Source organism: Eretmochelys imbricata, chromosome 6 (genome assembly GCF_965152235.1).
Source record: "Eretmochelys imbricata isolate rEreImb1 chromosome 6, rEreImb1.hap1, whole genome shotgun sequence".
Classification (NCBI taxonomy): Eukaryota; Metazoa; Chordata; order Testudines; family Cheloniidae; genus Eretmochelys; species Eretmochelys imbricata.
The window spans coordinates 8,849,237-8,870,907 of record NC_135577.1 but is presented as its reverse complement, the minus strand read 5'-3'; the positions used below and the strand labels follow the sequence as shown (position 1 = coordinate 8,870,907).

Sequence of the window (21,671 nt, the reverse complement as noted above, 5' to 3'; positions counted from 1 at the left end):
ATTTAAGAACTCAAATCCCAACACTCTTATGAAGTGACTTGGGTTTGGATCTGAAGATTAGGAGCTTGAATTTGGATCAAAGCTTCACAACTGACCCACTTGTGCTATTAACATTACAAAGTTGAATTGTGTGACTTTCCAGTTCTTAATAATATATTCTTATAATATATTCTAGCATTAAGGCCTAATCCAGCAAGCTCTTAAGCATATGGTCAATTATAAGCATGTGAGTAGTCCCACTGAAATCAATGGAACTGCTCAAGTGCTTGGATTTAAGTACATTCATAGAATCACAGAATATCAGGGTTGGAAGGGACCTCAGGAGGTCATCTAGTCCAACCCCCTGCTCAAAGAAGGACCAATCCCCAATTAAATCATCCCAGCCAGGGCTTTGTCAAGCCTGACCTTAAAAACTTCTAAGGAAGGAGATTCTACCACCTCCCTAGGTAACGCATTCCAGCGTTTCACCACGCTCCTAGTGAAAAAGTTTTTCCTAATATCCAACCTAAACCTCCCCCACTGCAACTTGAGACCATTACTCCTCGTTCTGTCCTCTTCTACCACTGAGAATAGTCTAGAACCATCCTCTCTGGAACCACCTCTCAGGTAGTTGAAAGCAGCTATCAAATCCCCCCTCATTCTTCTCTTCTGCAGACTAAACAATCCCAGTCCCTCAGCCTCTCCTCATAAGTCATGTGTTCCAGACCCCTAATCATTTTTGTTGCCCTTCGCTGGACTCTCTCCAATTTATCCACATCCTTCTTGTAGTGTGGGGCCCAAAACTGGACACAGTACTCCAGATGAGGCCTCACCAATGTCGAATAGAGGGGGACGATCACGTCCCTCGATCTGCTCGCTATGCCCCTACTTATACATCCCAAAATGCCATTGGCCTTCTTGGCAACAAGGGCACACTGCTGACTCATATCCAGCTTCTCGTCCACTGTCACTCCTAGGTCCTTTTCCGCAGAACTGCTGCCTAGCCATTCGGTCCCTAGCCTGTAGCGGTGCATTGGGTTCTTCCGTCCTAAGTGCAGGACCCTGCACTTATCCTTATTGAACCTCATCAGATTTCTTTTGGCCCAATCCTCTAATTTGTCTAGGGCCCTCTGTATCCTATCCCTGCCCTCCAGCGTATCTACCACTCCTCCCAGTTTAGTATCATCCACAAATTTGCTGAGAGTGCAATCCACACCATCCTCCAGATCATTTATGAAGATATTGAACAAAACCGGCCCCAGGACCGACCCCTGGGGCACTCCACTTGACACCGGCTGCCAACTAGACATGGAGCCATTGATCACTACCCGTTGAGCCCGACAATCTAGCCAACTTTCTACCCACCTTATAGTGCATTCATCCAGCCCATACTTCTTTAACTTGCTGACAAGAATACTGTGGGAGACCGTGTCAAAAGCTTTGCTAAAGTCAAGAAACAATACATCCACTGCTTTCCCTTCATCCACAGAACCAGTAATCTCATCATAGAAGGTGATTAGATTAGTCAGGCATGACCTTCCCTTGGTGAATCCATGCTGACTGTTCCTGATCACTTTCCTCTCATGTAAGTGCTTCAGGATTGATTCTTTGAGGACCTGCTCCATGATTTTTCCGGGGACTGAGGTGAGGCTGACTGGCCTGTAGTTCCCAGGATCCTCCTTCTTCCCTTTTTTAAAGATGGGCACTACATTAGCCTTTTTCCAGTCATCCGGGACTTCCCCCATTCGCCACGAGTTTTCAAAGATAATGGCCAATGGCTCTGCAATCACAGCCGCCAATTCCTTTAGCACTCTCGGATGCAACTCGTCCAGCCCCATGGACTTGTGCACGTCTAGCTTTTCTAAATAGTCCCTAACCACCTCTTTCTCCACAGAGGGCTGGCCATCTATTCCCCATGTTGTGATGCCCAGCGCAGCAGTCTGGGAGCTGACCTTGTTAGTGAAGACAGAGGCAAAAAAAGCATTGAGTACATTAGCTTTTTCCACATCCTCTGTCACTAGGTTGCCTCCCTCATTGATTAAGGGGCCCACATTTTCCTTGGCTTTCTTCTTGTTGCCAACATACCTGAAGAAACCCTTCTTGTTACTCTTGACATCTCTCGCTAGCTGCAGCTCCAGGTGCGATTTGGCCCTCCTGATTTCATTCCTACATGCCCGAGCAATATTTTTATACTCTTCCCTGGTCATATGTCCAACCTTTCACTTCTTGTAAGCTTCTTTTTTATGTTTAAGATCCGCTAGGATTTCACCGTTAAGCCAAGCTGGTCGCCTGCCATATTTACTATTCTTTCAACACATCGGGATGGTTTGTCCCTGTAACCTCAACAGGGATTCCTTGAAATACAGCCAGCTCTCCTGGTCTCCTTTCCCCTTCATTTTAGTCCCCCAGGGGATCCTACCCATCCGTTCCCTGAGGGAGTCCAAGTCTGCTTTCCTGAAGTCCAGGGTCCATATCCTGCTGCTTACCTTTCTTCCCTGTGTCAGGATCCTGAACTCAACCAACTCATGGTCACTGCCTCCCAGATTCCCATCCACTTTTGCTTCCCCTACTAATTCTTCCCGGTTTGTGAGCAGCAGGTCAAGAAAAGCTCCCCCCCTTGTTGGCTCCTCTAGCACTTGCACCAGGAAATTGTCCCCTACGCTTTCCAAAAACTTCCTGGATTGTCTATGCACTGCTGTATTGCTCTCCCAGCAGATATCAGGATGATTAAAGTCGCCCATGAGAACCAGGGCGTGCGATCTAGTAGCTTCTGCGAGTTGCCGTAAGAAAGCCTCGGCCACCTCATCCCCCTGGTCCGGTGGTCTATAGCAGACTCCCACCACTACATCACTCTTGTTGCTCACACTTCTAAACTTAATCCAGAGACACTCAGGTTTTTCTGCAGTTTCGTACCGGAGCTCTGAGCAGTCATACTGCTCCCTTACATACAGTGCTACTCCCCCCCCTTTTCTGCCCTGCCTGTCCTTCCTGAACAGTTTATAACCACCCATGACAGTACTCCAGTCATGTGAGTTATCCCACCAAGTCTCTTATTCCAATCACGTCATAATTCCTTGACATCACCAGGACCTCCAGTGCTCCCTGCTTGTTTCCAAGGCTTTGTGCATTCGTATATAAGCACTTGAAATGACCTGCTGATCGCCCCTCATTCTCAGTATGAGGCAGGAGCCCTCCCCTCACAGACATTCCTGCCTGTGCTTCCTCCTGGTATCCCGCTTTCCCACTTACCTCAGGGCTTTCGTCTCCTTTCCCCGGTGAACCTAGTTTAAAGCCCTCCTCACTAGGTTAGCCAGCCTGCTTGCAGAGATGCTCTTCCCTCTCTTCGTAAGGTAGAGGCCGTCTCTGCCCAGCCCTCCTCCTTCATGGAACACCATCCCATGGTCAAAGAATCCAAAGCCCTCTCTCTGACACCACCTGCATAGCCATTCGTTGACTTCCACGATTCGATGGTCCCTACCCAGGCCTTTTCCTTCCACGGGGAGGATGGACGAGAACACCACTTGTGCCTCAAACTCCTTTATCCTTCTTCCCAGAGCCACGTAGTCCGCAGTGATCCGCTCAAGGTCATTCTTGGCAGTATCATTGGTGCTCACGTGGAGAAGCAGGAAGGAGTAGCGATCCGAGGGCTTGATGAGTCTCGGCAGTCTCTCTGTCACATCGCGAATCTTAGCCCCCGGCAAGCAGCAGACTTCTCGGTTTTCCTGGTCAGGGCGGCAGATAGATGACTCAGTCCCCCGGAGAAGAGAGTCCTCGACCACCACCACCCGCCTCCTTCTCTTGGGAGTAGTGGTTGTGGAACCCCCCCATCTCAGGACAGTGCATCTCATGCCTTCCAACCAGCGGAGTCTCCTTCTGCTTTCTCCCCCCAGACATATCATCTGGTCCACTCTCCGCAATGGTACCTGTGGAGAGAACATGAAAGCGGTTAGTTACCTGTGTCTGCATTGCTGGAACCCGGACATTCCCCCTTCTTCTTCTGGAGGTCACATGTTGCCAAGCTTCTTCACTGGCCTCTTGGCTCCACTATGCAACCTGCTCTAAATCTTTAGAGCTTTGTGCCCGTAGAAGCATTCATGTACTCTGCCGGGTGAGGGTCTTAAGAAAAAATGAAATAAAATATTGTCAGTTTCAAGGGAACTGCACTTGTATTCCCCTCATCTTCCCATTGCCCTGGCCCCTGCTGCCTCCTCACCCACCTCCCCATTGCCTTGGTCCCACTCCCCACCCCCAGGCCCTGGCAATCCCCTCTTACCCCTTCTGTCTTCCCCATGCACATCCCCATCATCCTGGTTCCCTGCTGCTTCCTCCGGTCGCCCCAGCCATCCACTCTGGCCCCGATGCCTCCCCCAGGCTCCCCAGCCATCCCCACATTGCCCCTGGAGTGTTCAGCTTCCCACGGGCTCCCCGAGCCTTGCTGTCTACCCCCCACCTCCGAATTTGCCCAAGCTTCCTTCTGCAGTCAGCCAAGCACACCAACACTGTTCTCACCAGCCTGGATTATCGCAGTATGAACCCAACACACTCCCAATCCCAGATTTTCCCTCAGAAATGTATGTTCTGTCATGTCCAACCCTCTCCCAGGCAGTCGAGAAATGCTAAATTCGTTATTCCTTTAAAGGGAAAATCAACTGCAATATAAATATTGTACTTATATTTCAGTGTGTAGTATATAGAGTGGTATAAACAAGTCATTGTCAGTATGAAAGTTTAGTTTGTACTGACTTTGCGAGTGCTTTTTTTGTATCTGTTGTAAAACTAGGCCACTCTCTAGATGAGATGGTGTACTGCCTGGTGTACCCCCTCAGCATACCCCCAGGGGTATCTGTACCCCTGGTTGAGAACCACTGACTGAGTGATTTGCCCAAGGTCAGAGAGGGACTAAGTGGCAGAACTAGGAATAGAAACCACGAGTCCTGTAGTCCAGGCCACCACCATAATTACAAGCCCAGCCTCGCTCCCTCATTCAAGGCTCCAAACGCCCCGTTTTAATATATTTGTATCTTGTGATTTTATAGCGTTTTTAATGAGGTTTTATGATGTTATCCCCTCATAATCACTAAAATGGTGATTATCCAATATGGAGTCGGACACTTAATATGGTGTCTCTTTGCCACAAACAACAAGACTCCATCTTGTTTCAGCTGGGTGGTGGTGGTTTTGCGCCGTTTTGAACTTTGGTGGGAAAGGGCAGCTAACAGGCCACAATGAACTGGTTCTGTAACTGACTACCTCAGTCTACCTCAGGTTTTCCTGTCACAGAACCGTTAAAAGGAACTGCATGACGTCACCACAATGCTGTCCATCACAGAGGCAGCCAAGCACAGTGGCGTTCGCGTGGTCCCCAGATCACGGGTCAGCGAATCCTGAGAGACAACTCATCCTCATCCATCCCATCCGCGTACCTGCCGCATCCAGGGTTCCTGGCCATACCCCTGCCATTGGCTCCAAGTCCAGCTACAGCACGATCCAGCGTTCCTCCCTTCGGGCCATCACCACATCTGGGGGTAGTAGGTCCTGGGTCTGACGCACTCCAACACCCAGCCTGTCCGGAGAAAGCATCTGACAGCAGCAGGACTTTAGGGGATTTTATCATTTTAGTTTGCTTCAAGCTCCTTGTATTGTGATCCCACTTTGCTTAGGTTTTATGACAGTTGTGTTTCCTTTTCCCCTTTTCCCCAGTTATTGTAAACCAACCTTCATACACTTACCTTTTGTTAACATAAGTATGGCCATACTGGGTCAGACCAAAGGTCCAGCCAGCCCAGTATCCCATCTACCGACAGTGGCCAATGCCAGGTGCCCCAGAGGGAGTGAACCTAACAGGTGATCAAGTGATCTCTCTCCGGCCATCCATCTCCACCCTCTGACAAACAGAGGCTAGGGAGACCATTCCTTATCCATCCTGGCTAATAGCCATTAATGGACTTAATTTCCATGAATGTATCCAGTTCTCTTTTAAACCCTGTTATAGTCCTAGCCTTCATAATCTCCTCAGGCAAGGAGTTCCACAGGTTGACTGCGTGCTGTGTGAAAAACTTACTTTTCTTTGTTTTAAACTTGCTGCCCATTAATTTCACTTGGTTTCCCCTAGTTTTTATATTATGGGAAGAAGTAAATAGCTTTTCCTTATTCACTTTCTCTACACCATTTATAATTTTATATACCTCGTGCATACACCCCCTTAGTCTCAGTCTTAGTTGACCTTCTCTGAACTTTTCTAATGCCAGTATATCTTTTTTGAGATGAGGAGACCACATCTGTACGCAGTATTGAAGATGTGGGCGTACCATGGATTTATATAAGGGCAATAAGATATTCTCCGTCTTATTCTCTATCCCTTTTGTAATGATTCCTAACATCCTGTGTGCATTTTTGACTGTCGCTACACACTACATGGATGTCTTCAGAGAACTATCCACGATGACTCCAAGATCTTTTTCCTGCTTAGTTGTAAAGAAATTAGCCCCCATCGTATCATATGTATAGTTGGGGTTATTTATTCCAGTGTGCGTTACTTCACACTTATCTACATGAAATTCCATTTGCCATTTTGTTGCCCCCTCACTGTTTACCCCTTTCTCCAGATCATTTATGAATAAGTTGAATAGGATTGGTCCTAGGACTGATCCTTGGGGAACACCACTAGTTACCCTTCTCCATTCTGAAAATTTACCATTAATTCCTATCCTTTGTTCCCTGTCTTTTAACCAGTTTTCAATCTATGAAAGGATCTTCCCTCTTATCCCATGGCAACTCAATTTACATAAGAGCCTTTGGTGAGGGACCTTGTCAAAGGCTTTCTGGAAATCTAAGGTCACTATGTCCACTGGATCGCCCTTGTCCACATGTTTGTTGACCCCTTCCAGGAACTCTAATAGATTAGTAAGACCTGATTTCCCTTTACAGAAACCATGTTGACTTTTGCCCAACAATTTATGTTCTTCTACGTGTCTGACAATTTTCTTTTTATTATTGTTTCAACTAATTTGCCCAGTACTGACATTAGACTTACCGGTCTGTAATTGCCGGGATCACCTCTAGAGCCCTTTTTAAATATTGGTGTTACATTAGCTATCTTCCAGTCATTGGGTATAGAAGCTCATTTAAAGGACAGGTTACAAACCATAGTTAATAGTTCCGCAATTTCACATTTGAGTTCTTTCAGAACTCTTGGGTGAATGCCAGTTGGTCCCGGTGACTTGTTACTGTTCAGTTTATCAATTAATTCCAAAACCTCCTCTAGTGACACTTCAATCTGTGACAATTCCTCAGATTTGTCACCTACAAAAGACGGCTCAGGTTTGGGAATCTCCCTAACGTCCTCAGCCGTGAAGACTGAAGCAAAGAATTCATTTAGTTTCTCCTCAATTACTTTATCATCTTTAAGTGCTCCTTTTGTATCTCGATCGTCCAAGGGGCCCCACTGGTTGTTTAGCAGGCTTCCTGCTTCTGATGGACTTAAAAAACATTTTGTTATTACCTATTGAGTTTTTGGCTAGCTTTTCTTCAAACTCCTTTTTGGCTTTTCTTATTACATTTTTACACTTAATTTGGCAGTGTTTATGCTCCCTTCTATTTACCACACAAGGATTTGACGTCCGCTTTTTAAAAGATGCCTTTTTATCTCTCACTGCTTCTTAAGGCTCTTTTTTAGTTCTTTTACTGTGTTTTTTAATTTGGGGTATACATATAAGTTGGGCCTCTATTATGGTGTGTTTGAAAAGTGTCCATGCAGCTTGCGGGAATTTCACTCTATTCACTGTACCTTTTAATTTCTGTTTAACTAACCCCCTCATTTTTGTATAGTTCCCCTTTCTGAAATTAAATGCTATAGTGTTGGGCTGTTGACATGTTCTTCCCATCACAGGGCTGTTAAATGTTATTATATTATTTTGGAACACCTATCTGTCTCTGTCCTCTTTCCTTGCACTACACTGGAAGGAGGATGGGACCAACATCACCAGCTGCTTCCACAGCGATAGATGCAGATACCAGGTACAAGATCCTGCGTCCTGTGAAGGGGGAACATATAGGTTTACAATGGTTTTCATTTTTCCCTGTAACACCTCGGCATGGTCTGGTCTGATCCAGAGAATTCAAAAAGGCTGCAGCCCATGAGCCCAGCTGGCAGGACGCAGCGACGTACCCTTCCCTTGATGGCCACCTCAGTGGATGCTATGGTCCTTGACTCCATGCTCCATGCTCCGGCACTGCTCAGTGAGGTTGGCCAGGTTGGTGTTGAAATCAGGGTTGGGTCCCCCTGCTGCAAAGGACAGAGATGGAGCATCACAAGGGAGGCACAGCTGGGACCCCACTTGAGGGCAGTCCTGACTCCCAGCCCCCACTGCTTTAACCCACCACGATCCACTACCCTCCCAGAGCCAGGAATAGAAACAAGGTGCCCCCCCTGCTGTAACCCACTATCCAATTGCAGAGGTGGCGATTAGACCCAGGAGTCCTGGGGCTCCTGGTGACCCTCCCTGCCCCAAATTACCTGTTCCAGGGCCCTTCCCCTCTTCAGCCACCGTTAGCTGTTATCTTAGGCCGCCTGAACCACAGAGACTGGGCTGCCCCCTCTTATGCGAAACATCTGCGAGAGATGGGGAGAGACTCAGCCACCGTAGGGGAGGTGCTGTGAAACAGAAGAAAGGTCCAGTGGAGAAAGGATGCGAAGGGGAGACTCTACCCCTCAGACCAGCATCCTCTGCTCCAGCAGCCAAGAAGGATGCTGGCCTTGGGTTAACAGAGGTTAGGGGGTGCTGTGGTTATTACGGGCAACAGGGTCAGTGCTAGTGGTCAAGGCTGGGCTGGCAGGGCTCTGTAGCCACAGCCTCTGGCTGGGACCTGTCAAGTACTGGGAGGCTGGGAAGTCTCTGTAATGCCCCCTCTGGCTGCAGCGGGGCCTGTGGGGCATGGGGGAGCTGGCAGGGCTCCGTAGCACTCCCTCTGGCTGGGGCTGTGTCACACACAAGATCCATCCTTTCCTCCCCCCGCGATACCTTTGCGAGCAAAGCGCAGCAGCATGGTGAGCTTCTGGAAGAGCCGGCTGCGCTCGGTGTCCCGCAGGCCCTTGATGTGCTTCACCTTGGACCATTTGTTCTGACCGGCCGGGGGCACCTGAGGTGTGCAGGGCCCGGCCCAATGAACCGGGGACAGGGGCAGCTGCTTCAGTGCCAGCACCGAGGCCAGAACACGGCATCTTATGGGGCACCTGCCCTACCCATGGCACTGGGAAGGGACATGGATGTGAGCGCTTGAAACACACCCCAGGCTGTGATCCCCTGGAAGTAACACACACACCAACATCACACAGCCAGACCCTTGTCTTACTGTGACACACACACTCCACAGTCACGTTGTGATCTGTAAACCACTCACATCACACAGCCTTCCTGTACCACTCAGACCCACACCCCAGACCCAGCCTGGGGGGGATCTCCTCAAATACACACACCAACTTCACAGAGCCTAGCAACAGGAGAGTGGGTTTATGGGGGGGGGCAGGAGGGGAAGAGAAAACCTGGATTTGTGCTGGAAATGGCCTAACTTGATTATCATACACATTGTAAGGACAGTGATCACTTTAGATAAGCTATTACCAGCAGGAGAGTGGGGTGGGGGAAGGTATTTTTTCATGCTTTCTGTGTATAGAAAGATCTTCTACACTTTCCACAGGATGCATCCGATGAAGTGAGCTGTAGCTCACGAAAGCTCATGCTCAAATAAATTGGTTAGTCTCTAAGGTGCCACAAGTACTCCTTTTCTTTTTGCAAATACAGACTAACAGGGCTGTTACTCTGAAATCTAACAACAACCACCACCCACCTGCCCTGCTCCCAGCTCCCCACAGCACAGCGGGGCCTTGTGCACAGCCCAGGGGCGGGGACCGGGTTGCCCCATTAGGGGCTCCTGCCGCCCGGGAAACAGGTGCCGCGAGCGCCCCCGGCGGCGAGACTCGGGACCCAGGCGTCCGGGGGCTGGGCCGGAGGGTCGCTGCGCTGGGGCCTCCCCCGGCTGCTGGAGCTGGCGGCGCAGGCGCGGGCCGGGCGCGGAGCGGGCGGGAGGCGGCTGCGGGGAGGCACCAGCCGCGGGGCGGGAAGTCGCTGCCCGGGCGGAGGAAGCGGCCGGGGCCGGAGCCGGAGCCGGAGCCGAGCCCGGCGATGGCTGCAGCGGGGCCGGCGCAGGTAGGACGCGGGGCGGGGACTCCCCGGCCGGGCACTGGCTGGTCCCGAGGGGGGCCGGGACCGGGTCCCTCCCGCGCTAGTGACCCCGGGGCTGGGGGCTGCCGCAGCCGGAGCGCTGGGGCCGGGGAGCGGCGCTGGGAGCCCCGGGCCGGGCGGACACGCGGAGCCGGGCCGAGGAGCCCCGAGGCGGCCGAGCCGGGGGCGGGGGCGGGAGCGGGGCCGAGCACAGGCCTGGGGCGGAGGCGGGGACTCCGGCCGGGGGAGGAGCCTGGTCCCTGCCCTGGGATTCGGGCCCTTCCCAGCGCCCCGCCCCAGAGCCCCGTGGGGAGCCGAGGGCGACTCCTGTCGCCGGCCAGCAGGGCCCGAGTCCCCGGGGGGCTGTGCGGGGGGGTCTCCCTGGGTCACAGCTGCTGGGCTGGGGGTTCCCCGGGAGCCGCTGCCCTAGAACCCGCGTCCCCTGCTGAGAGCCCGGGCTGGGGCTGGCGCGGAGGGTGCTGAGTGTGTAACGCTTGTGCCAGCAGCTGCGGGTGGCGTTTGAGGACGTCGCTCTGTATTTCACCCGGGAGGAGTGGGAGCTCTTATCCCGGCCAGAGAAGCAGCTGTACCGGGACCAGATGCTGAGGAATTACCAGGTCCTTGTTTCCCTGGGTAAGGACCGATTTATCTCTACTCATAGCTGTCAAATGTCTGTGTTTCCTTGATGGCACCCCTGGCATGTGCCACCCGATGGCTGAGTAGTGTCAAATGACAGCCTCTTTCAGTTCGGCTTCCTGTTGAAGAACTCAGGGCGACAGAGCCTGGGGCTAGTCTTAGTTGTAACTTGTTTACTTGCATTACCTACCTCACCTCAGTCGTGGTACAGGGCTGGTTCCAAACAGCACATGAGCAAATAAGGGAGGAAGAAAACTCTTCTTCTGCTTGTAACAGCTCCCTACCTCCCCAAAAAGAATGAACATCATAAACTTAACAACCGTGCAGTTGACCAATACTTGCATCCTAAGCAAAAGAACTGATAAGTCTGTGTAATGGTGACACCTGCCGTGTCTAAGTCCCCAAAGCAAATTGAGACGGGTCATAGACATTGCTGCTTCAGAGTATGAACTGAACTTGCCTGGTGAGAGACAGGAAGAAATTTCCTCTAAGGAAGGTTTATTTCATTACTCTCCTGCTTGGGATCTCCTGCGCTTTCCTCTCAAGCAGCATCCGAGATTGGGGCCCCATCATGCCAGGTGCTGTGCAGACGCACCTTGACTGAGATCGGGGTCCTGTTGTGCTGTTTAGCTGTTAGTACTCAAGAAAGAGAACTCGGAGTCATTGTGGATAGTTCTTTGAAAACATCCACTCAATGTGCAGCAGCAGTCGAAAAAGCAAACAGAATGTTGGGAATCATTAAGAAAGGGATAGATAATAAGACAGAAAATATCATTTTACCGCTCTAGAAATCCATGGGATGCTCATATCTTCAATACTATATGCAGATGTGGTCGCCCCATCTCAAAAAAGATATATTAGTGTTGGAAAAGGATCAGAAAAAGGCAACAAAAATTATTAGGGGTATGGAACGGCTTTCGTATGAGCAGAGATTAATAAGACTGGGACTTTTCAGCTTGGAAAAGAGACAGCTAAGGGGAGACTGAGGTCTATAAAATCATGACTGGTAGAGAAAGTAGGTAAGGAAGTGTTGTTTACTACTCATAACACAAGAACTAGGGGTCACGAAATCAAATGAGTAGGCAGCAGGTTTAAAACAAATAAAAGGAAGTATTTCTTCACACAATGCACAGTCAACCTGTGGAACTCCTTGTCAGAGACTGTTGTGGAGGCCAAGACTATAACGGGGTTCAAAAAAGAAGCAGATACATTCATGGAGGATAGGTCCATCAATGGCTATTAGCCAGGATGGGCAGGGATGGTGTCCCTCGCCTCTGTTTGCCAGAAGCTGTGAATGTGAATCCAGGAAATGGATCACTTGATGATTACCTGTTCTATTCATTCCTTCTGGGGTACCTGGCACTGGCCACTGTCAGAAGCCAGGATACTGGGCTAGATGGACCTTTGGTCTGACCCAGTAGGGCCATTCTTTGGTCTGCACCAACATATAAATGAGTCCCTGTCCCCAAAACTTCAGTAATAAAACTGATTCTTTCCCCCCAAACAGGCTATTCAGGTTCCACACCAGATTTAATCCACAGAATTGAGGTAGAGGAGGCAGAGCTCTGGATCCAGGATGCCGAGGACTCCAGGGAAAGCTCGGGGCCTGAGAGCCCCTCCCGAGGTGAGTCGTCATAACCCAGTCCCTTGTGATTTATATACCTGCTAGCACAGGGCTCCTTCATGTAGAAGGCAAAGGCCAAGTGAGATCCACTGGCTGGGAGCAGAAGGGGACAAATGGAGACTGGGAATTAGGGGCCAGTGTTTATCTGGGAGGGGAATGAACCACTGGGAGAGCTCCCCACAGGACGCAATAGATTCTCCCTCACTGGAAGTCTGTCAGTGGAAATGGGGTGTGACTTTCTCAAAGCTTTGTTCTTCTTCAGCCAGGAGGTAGGAGTCACGGGGGAGAGATTCTTTGGCTGCGATAGATGGGAAGCCAGGCTGGATGGGCACAGTGAGCCTGTCTGGCCTTGATATCTATGACTCCTGGAAATCCTAGAAACATAGAATTAGAAGGCACCTCAGTAAGTCATCTAGTCCAGTCAGTCCCCTGCACTGAAGCAGGACTAAGTATTATCGAGTCCATGCCTGACATGGTCTTAAAAACTTCCCATGATGGAGATTTCACAACCTCTCCAGGTAATTTGTTCCAGTGCTTAACTACCCTTACAGTTTGGAAGTTTTTCCTAATGTCCAACCTAAATCTCCCTTGCTGCAATTTAAGCCCATTACTTCTTGTCCTGGCCACAGTGGATAAGAACAACAATTTATCACCCTCCTCTTTGTAACAACCTTTTACGTTCTTGAAGACTGTTATCAAACCCTTTCTCCCCCTCCCCCGGCCGTCTTCCCTTCTCCAGACTAAACAAACCCAATTTTTTTCAATCTTACCTCGTAGGTCATGTTTTCTAGACCTTTAGTAATTCTTGTTGCTCTCCTCTGATCCTGTCCAGCTTATCTACATCGTTTCTGAAGTGTGAGGCCCAGAACTGGACACAGTATTCCAGTTGAGGATTCACTTTGTTGACTCACTTAGTTTGTGATCCACTATAACCTCTGATGGTTTTCTGCAGTACTCCTTCCTAGGCAATCATTTCAATTCCGACCATTTCTCCATTTTGTCAAGATCATTTTAAATTCTAGTCCTGACCTCTAAAGGGCTTGGAACCCCTCCCCAGCTTTAAATCATCCATAAACTTTATGAGTGCACTCTCCATGCCATTGTCTAAATCATTAATGAAGATACGGAATAGAACCGGACCCAGGACAGATCCTTTTGGGATCCCACTCAAGATACCCTTTCAGCTCATTAGAGAATGATAAGAACCACTCTCTCAGTGCAGTTTTCCAACCAGTTGCGAACCCACCTTACAGTAGCTTTGCCTCGGCTATATTTCTCTAGTTTATTTATGGGAAGGTCATGTAAGACAGTATCAAAAGCCTCGCTAAATTTGAGATGTGACATCTACTGCGTCCGCCCAGTCCAAAGCTTGTTACCCGTCAAAGAAGGATGTTAGGTTAGTTTGACATAATTTGTTATTGACAAATCCATGCTGACTGCTAGTTATTACTTTATGTCCTTCTAGGTGCTCACAAATAGAATGTTTGATTACTTGGTCTATAAATCCCTGAGTTGTCCTTATCCCGTTTCTATACCTAGGTACTATATTTGCCCTTTTCCCATCCTCAGGTCTCTCAACCATCCTCCACACATTCTTAGAGATAATCACTAATGGCTCAGAGATCTCTTCATCCAGTTCCTTAAGTATTCTAGGACGTATTTCATCAGTCCTTGCCAACTTGAAGACTTCTAACTTGTCTAAGTAATTCATAACTATTTTCCTCGCCTATTTTAGGCGCAGATCCTACCCCATTGACACTGATGTTGACTATGTTAGTCAGCTGATCACAGCTAACTTTTTTGGTGAAAACTGAAACAAGAGGCATTTAACTGTTCGGCCATTGCTGCGTTTTCTCTTATTCTCTTTCCCTCCATTTAGGAATGGGCCTAGCCTGTCCTTGTTTTCCTCTGCCTTCCCATGTATTTGTAAAATGCTTTGTTTTTTCCCTTTATATTACTGTCTAGTTTAATTCGCTTTTTTGCCTTGGCCTTTCTAATTTTGTTCCTACATGCTTGTGGGTTTGTTTGGGTTTTTTTTTTTTTTTTTTAATATTCATCCTTTGTAATTTGACCTAGTTTCCACTTCTTGTATGACTCTCTTTTTGAGTTTCCGGTCATTGAAGATCTCCTGGTTAAGCCAGGGAGTCTTACTATCATACTTCCCATCTTTCCTACTCATTGGATATCTGTGACCTACGATGGGACCTAAAAATGATGGGGCCTCAAAGCTGTGACAGAAATGGATCAGAGATGGGGAGGTGATTATTAAGGGGCTTATTCCTTCACCCACTTACTTTCCTGGTCCTTCTCGCATGAACAGAGAGCAACAATACCCGAAATCCAAAGGTGCAAACAATTCGATGTTTATTGGGGTGAACTTCCAGCAAGCATGATTCCAGTTTCCTTCCTTAGTGTCCCCCTTCCCAGCTCTGACACCACAGAGCCTTACACCTGTGTCCCTGTTCCCATTCCTGCCCTTAGCCAAACATGATTCCAGTTTCCCCATCCCCATTCCCTGTTCCCATTTCCCCCTTTAGCAAAACATTATTTCAGTTTCCTTACCCCCATTTCCTGTTCCCACTTCCCCCCACCCACTTCCTGATTGAATGCAGACTATATAGTACAACTTGAGTTCTGCTTAGCTATACCTAAACCAATCCTTTTCCTGAAATTTAACTCACCAATCCTAACATATTGTAACATGATTATGTAACCAATTATATCCCACCACCTTAATTAGTTTACACCCAGCAAAATTCATTATACAGCAGACAGAAACAATCACAGAACCAGACAGAGATTATACAGACAAACAATAGCAAAATGGGAACTATAATGACAGAACAATACAGAAGTGAGGATTTCACATCCCAGCTATTGATAAGTGAGTTCTTGCCAGACAGGATGCTATCAAACTAAGTTTCCTTTTACGTCTTCTAGGCACTTCCCTTTCTCTGGAGGTGATAGGCATTATCAGGACAGGATTGTATTCCTAACAGCCCAATAGCACCTTCTTTCAATGTGACTAGTTTGGAATGGGAGGATATGACCGGTCGCTTCCCAGCTTATGGCTGCCTCTGCTGCTTAGCCAAAGGCCTTAGCCTAAGAACAGGGCCTCAGACTGCCACAGTAAGAGAAGGCCCTTACACTGGCAGACAGTGATTTTGATTCTTTCTTTTATACCTCTAACTAGCCAAGTGGTAAAAATATACCTAAATTCTTAGAGTATAGGCCTTTACAGACAGGCCTGAATATCTATATCCTAACAGTGATGAACTTGGAAGAGATGTGGGGTGGTGGATGTGATGGGTTGGATCACAGAAACCCCCTTGGGGTTGCCAACTGATGTGCCAAGGCTACTTCTGAACCTGCTTTCCCTGCCCTGGCAGCTTGGGACTTCAGTGCCCTACCTGGTTTGAGCCAGACCCGCTAGCCTGCTGCAAACCCAGACCCAGGTCTGAACCACGCCCCCTAACAGCTGTAGGCTTAAACTGAAAGCAGCTTAAGAAGTGTTCCTGTCAAGATTCCATACCACTATTAATGGTCCACACTTTGCATAATTACAATAGGCCCTCAGAGTTATATATTATATTTCTAGTTTCAGATACAAGAATGAGACATTCATACAAATAGGATAAACACATTCAGTAGATTAGAAGCTTTGTAATGATACCTTACAATGAGACCTTTTGCATGAAGCATACCTCAGTTACATTATAGGCACACTCATTAGCATATTTTTATAAAATCATATAGAGTGCAATGTCACAGTGGATTTGAGAGATGCTAAGGGAAAGAGAGAGGTCTCTGTGATGGGGGAGCATATGGGGACTGCATTTCCCTGGTGGGTAGGACTTTGCAGCAGGATTCAAAACATCTTGTTTCGGTTCTAGAAGTGAGTCACTGGGACTCCCCCATGCCTCAGTTACCCCACCTGTGTAATGGAGAGGGCACTGGGGCTGTGAGAATAAAATATGTGCGTGTCAGTGGATCTGGCACTGGGGGGCAGACAAGCACCTGGGTAGAAAGACACTCCTACTGGTCCATAGACCACAACACCTTCTTCAAGGCTTTCTGCACCTCAGAAAATCATACCGAGCTGGGGGCATTCTAGACATTTTTCAGATGGGCTTCATGCCTCTGCCCCTCCTGACTCAAGTTGTGTGCGCTGGTGTTCTCTGGCTCTGGGCACCTGGATCCAGACATAGCTCAGACAGGCAAAAACCTGCTTGCAGCCTGGGAGAACATCCCCAAGTCACTGGCCCTTAGCAGAGAAGGCGCTGTCCTCTTCAGGTTCCCACCCCACCCCCTCTCTGCCACTTCACATCACACGTGACCTCTCCGACTGGAGAAACATGTCCCCGGCGAGCAAGGAGAAAGCTGGGAATGACTCAGGGCAGGATCAGTCATGTACGATAAGTGCAGAGGACGCCATTTTGTAGAGCAGGTCTCCAGTATTTGCAGCGTTTCACTGTAATGCTCTAAAACTGCCCCACGTGCCAGACAGCTGCTGCTGGGGGCACGAACGCACATGGGAGCCAGAGGAAATTATCCTGTGTAGCACGACTTGGAGTATCCTGGTGTATGGGCTGGGTATGAGGGAGAAGGTGGTGGGATGGCCTTTAACACATCCCCCTTTCCTCCTGCTCTCTCAGTGGCACAAAATCATTGTCACTTACATTGCTTCAGTGTCAATGCTTAGCACAGCCCTCAGCCTTAACATGGTCTGTGACAGTCTGTAGATCAAAGGCCTGCTGGGTGGCAGCCGTTCACCCCTTCCAGCTCAGCAGTGTCACTGATTGTCTTGTGACACAATACGGACCTGTTTTTCAGGTTACGTCACACAAACCCTGACTGAGTGGTCATCCCCTCAAACCTCCCCCCAACCCTCTTGAGGTTTTAGTTTAGTTTTGCACAAAGAGTGAAACAGGCTCAGGATAAATGACATCTTTAGAAGGAATTCCTTGAAAAGAACTCACTCCTGCACAGGAATAAGCTACGCTGATGTAAGCAGCTTTATACCGGTCTCAATGTGTCCACGAGGGGATTGTAGATCCTAAGCTGGTTTCAAACTAATATAGTTTAAACAGAGCAAATACTGGGGAACAAGAGACGTACTGTCGCCTGTTTTACAGCACAGAACCAGCAACATGTAAATAAACCCCTCTGATGGAAATAAAACCAAAATCAGTGAAAACAAAACCCGGATCCTGTGTGTTAGCACTTGGAGCCCCTCGTTCTGGATGAGGGCCCCATTGTGCCAGCCGCTGCCTGTATCCTGGGCAGGCTCCAATTTAAGCATCAAACAAGACCCAAGAGGTGCATGGCGCACGTGGGAACAGGTGCTAGGTGCTGCACAAACAGCATAGGGTAGAACCACCCTGAGTCAGGCTGCAGATTTGTGTCAGCATTTCCTATCAGAAATTACGGAGCAGTTGTAGTAAATTTAGTAAACGTCACAGGTCACTAAATTTACTGTGACTGCTCCATGATTTTTCACAAAACCTGTCCTCCTCCTCGCCCTGCCCAGGAACCCTCCAATACTGCAACCCTAACCGCAGGCTGATGCAGAGGCGTTGAGGCAGGCTGGAGAAGATATGAGTGGCAAGTCCATTCACTGAAGTTTGCCCCACCTCCCCCACCATCATGACTGGGGGCGGGGGCAAATCTGAGTGGCACTGTAAGCCCGCAGGCCAGGTCTCAGTAACCAGAGCGAGGCTTTGGGTCCAGCCCTGTGGGACAGGAGCCACCATTGCTGGGTGAGGCACCCATCCAAAAAACAGTCACAGACAAATGGGGAAATCGCTCCATCCTTGAAATTTTTCCTTCCTTGACAAACCTGTAGCCTTAACTATGAGCTAACACTGGGATTGTCTCTGCTCTCTCCAGCAGGGCTCGGGATACTGGGGGGACCGAGGACGCCGTCTGAGTGTGGGGAGAGCACGGCAGGAACGCAGGATCCCACAGCCCACAAAAGGATCCATGCACAGGACGCAGTCCGTCCCCCGAATAAACTCAGCAAGAGACTCCCCATGGGCCGGTGTCCCTATCGCTGCACTGAGTGTGGCAAGAGCTTCAGACAGTCCTCAATCCTGAGAACACACTGGTTTACGCACACTGGGGAGCGGCCGCACCACTGTGCTGACTGCGGGAAGAGCTTTGCACAGAGCTCACACCTGAGAACACACCAGCGCACGCACACCGGGGAGCTACCGCACCGCTGTGCTGACTGCGGGAAGGGCTTTGCACAGAATTCAAGCCTGAGAACGCACCAGCGCACGCACACTGGGGAGCGACCGTACCGCTGCGCTGACTGCGGGAAGAGGTTTTTCCGGAGCTCACACCTGAGAACACACCAGCACACGCACACCGGGGAGCGACCGCACCGTTGTGCTGACTGCGGGAAGAGGTTTTCACGGAGCTCACACCTGAGAAGACACCAGAGCACGCACACCGGGGAGCGACCGCACCGCTGTGCTGACTGCGGAAAGAGGTTTTCACGGAGCTCACACCTGAGAAGACACCAGCGCACGCACACCGGAGAGCGACCGCACCGCTGTGCTGACTGCGGGAAGGGCTTTGCATGGAGCTCAAGCCTGAGAGCGCACCAGCGCACACATCAAGGAGCAGCCGCACCATTGTAACGATTCTAGTAAGAACTTCACCAGAACCAGTGCACTGATCAAGCACCAGTGCACGCAGGCTGGGGGCAGGACATTCCGATGCATTGGCTGAAGCAGGAACTTTGCACGGGCCTCCTCCTTGCTATCACATCGGTTCATTCACAGCCGAGGGCGGCCATACAGCTGTGCTGGCTGGGGCAAGCACTTTGCTAGATTGGCCAACTTCTCAGCACCCGGTCATGCACCCCAATGCCCTTCTGCCACCTGCAGGGCCTCAAGGGCTTCTGGCAGTCAGTGGGCCTGACACAGCTCCAGCAGAGCAGATCAGGACATAGTCCTGTCCCCACGATGCCCAGCAGAGAGATGGGGGGGACGGGGCCAGGGAAGGGGACTTGGCTTAGCAGTGTGTGGAAGAGCAGACAGGTGGAGTGTATTTAGAACAGATGGTCACAGCCTACTGCATTAGGTGGGATCCAACCAGGTCTCTCTCTTTCCGTCCCACGCTCGCTCCCCCTCCCCCCCGTCTCAATGGGACGAAGCTAGGATCTTCCCCCACACATCTACATTGGTTCCAGCCAGAGGATTACTCTTGGATAACATTTGGAGGTGGGATTTGCAGTCCTGTCTCAGGATGGATTGGGCTGAGGGGCAGGACAACCTAGTGCAGGGCTGGGCAAACTTTTTGGCCCGAGGGCCACATCAGGGTGCAAAGCTGTATGGAGGGCTGGGTAGGGAAGTCTGTGCCTCCCCAAACAGCCGGGCCCCCGCCCCTGAGGGCCCCTCTCGAACCCCCAACCCATCCAGTGCCGAATGCTCCTTGTCCCCTGATCGCCTCCTCCCAGGACCCCCCACCCCAACTGCCCCCCCCCCGGGACTCCACCCCCATCCAACCCCAGCTGCTCTCTTTCCCCTGACTGCACTGACCCCATCTACACCCCCAGCCCCTCACAGGCTCCCCAGGACTCCCATGCCTGTCCAACCCCCCCTCCCCGTTCTCCGTCCCCTGACCGCTCCCAGAAGCTCTGCCCCATCCAACCCCCCTGCTCCCTGCCCCCTTACCATGCCGCTCAGAGCAGCAGGACTAGCAGCCGCACCGCCCTGCCGGAGCTAACCATGCTGCCCATGCGGCTGCGGGGGAAGGGGGACAGCGGGGGAGGGGCCGGGGGCTCGCCTCCCTGACCGGGGGCTCAAGGACCGGGCAGGACGGTCCCGCGGGCCAGATGTGGCCCACAGGCTGTAGTTTGCCCACCTCTGACCTAGTGTGTGTGATTGAAAGAAGACTCAGGAACTGCTCATGCTGTCTATTCTAAATAGAAATGTAACAAAGAAGAATTATGTACCTAATCTGTAACAGAGGTCTGTCTAACCCAGTGTTTCTTTCCTATTAAATAAGCTGATGCATTCACACAGCATGTGGAGAAGCCAGTGTAAACAGTGTAACCAATCAAAATGTTCTCAGCCCCAACTGCCCATGAGGCCTGTGACTGGCAGGTGCACAGAGAGAGTTTCCCACTTATTTGTTTTCCCCCTGCCTTATTTGTCTGACTAGAGTCAGTTCTTGAGGCAACTCTGCCCCAACTCTAGTCAGACAAATAAGGCAGGGGGAAAACACTGCTGCTGCAACAGCTCCCCACCTCCCCCAAAAGAATGAACATTGTAAATTTAACAACTGTATAACTGAACAATGCAAAAGAACTGGAACGTCTGTGTAACGGTGACACCTGCCATGACACGTTGTGGCCGATTTGCCTTAATGACATATCTGAAACATTTCAACCACTGTAAGATGGCAAAGGAGCAAAGTTCCCTTCTTCCAAAGTCTTCCCCATGATTCTCCATACAATTTTGCAACCCCGATGTGGCCCTCTGGCCAAAAAGTTTGCCCAGCCCTGTGTCAGCAGAATGGGATATTTCTATGGAACATCTAGAGTTAACCTCAGCAAGGCTTTAAACTCGGCCCCCACTGCAAAGTGAGAAGGGTTGTAAAAGCTGCCGATTCAGAGTACAAGTGAGAGACAGGAAGAAATCTCCAATAAGGAAAATTAATTTCATTACTCTCCTTCTTGGGATCACTTGTGCTTTCCTCTGTTTCAGATTGGACAGATTGGTGTCCTGTCATTCCACGTGCTGTGCCAACATATTAATGAGTCCCTGCCCCCAAAACTTTAGTAATAAAGCTTTCCCCCCAAACAGGCTCTTCAGGTTCCAAACCAGACTTAATTCACTGGATCGAGCTAGGGGAGGCAGAACTCCGGATCCGGGATGCCAAGGACTCTCATTGGGAGCTACTACAGAAGCACATCATTACTGGGCACCCCAGGTTACAGGGCAGGCGGTGACATGCTCCCCCACCTCTCCTTACTAGTTTGGATTACACCCTGGATTGTGATTGTCTCATTGGACAGTAAGAATGGACACAGCTCATATCCTGGTTGGATGTTCCAAGATTCTGCCATGAGTATGGGTCATTTCCTGATTGGCCCAGGCCAGCTTTGCCCAGCAGCGTGACCAGGCTGCACCATCCAACAGAAATGGTATAAAATGTCCCATGTTGTTCGGCATGTCGCTTCCTCAAGTCAAAATGTCTGT

At 49.9% G+C, this 21,671-nt stretch overlaps 1 protein-coding gene across 1 annotated transcript; it reads left to right on the top strand.

The window, feature by feature from the left end:
* The first annotated feature begins 8,072 nt into the window (after nt 1-8,072).
* Nucleotides 8,073-19,329, top strand: LOC144266065 (uncharacterized). Its single transcript, XM_077819211.1, is given in 6 exon segments — nt 8,073-8,142; nt 9,928-10,184; nt 10,703-10,832; nt 12,343-12,459; nt 18,349-19,081; nt 19,083-19,329. Coding segments are annotated over 6 exon segments (1,419 nt in total). The 3' UTR covers nt 19,195-19,329.
* The last annotated feature ends 2,342 nt before the right edge of the window (nt 19,330-21,671 follow it).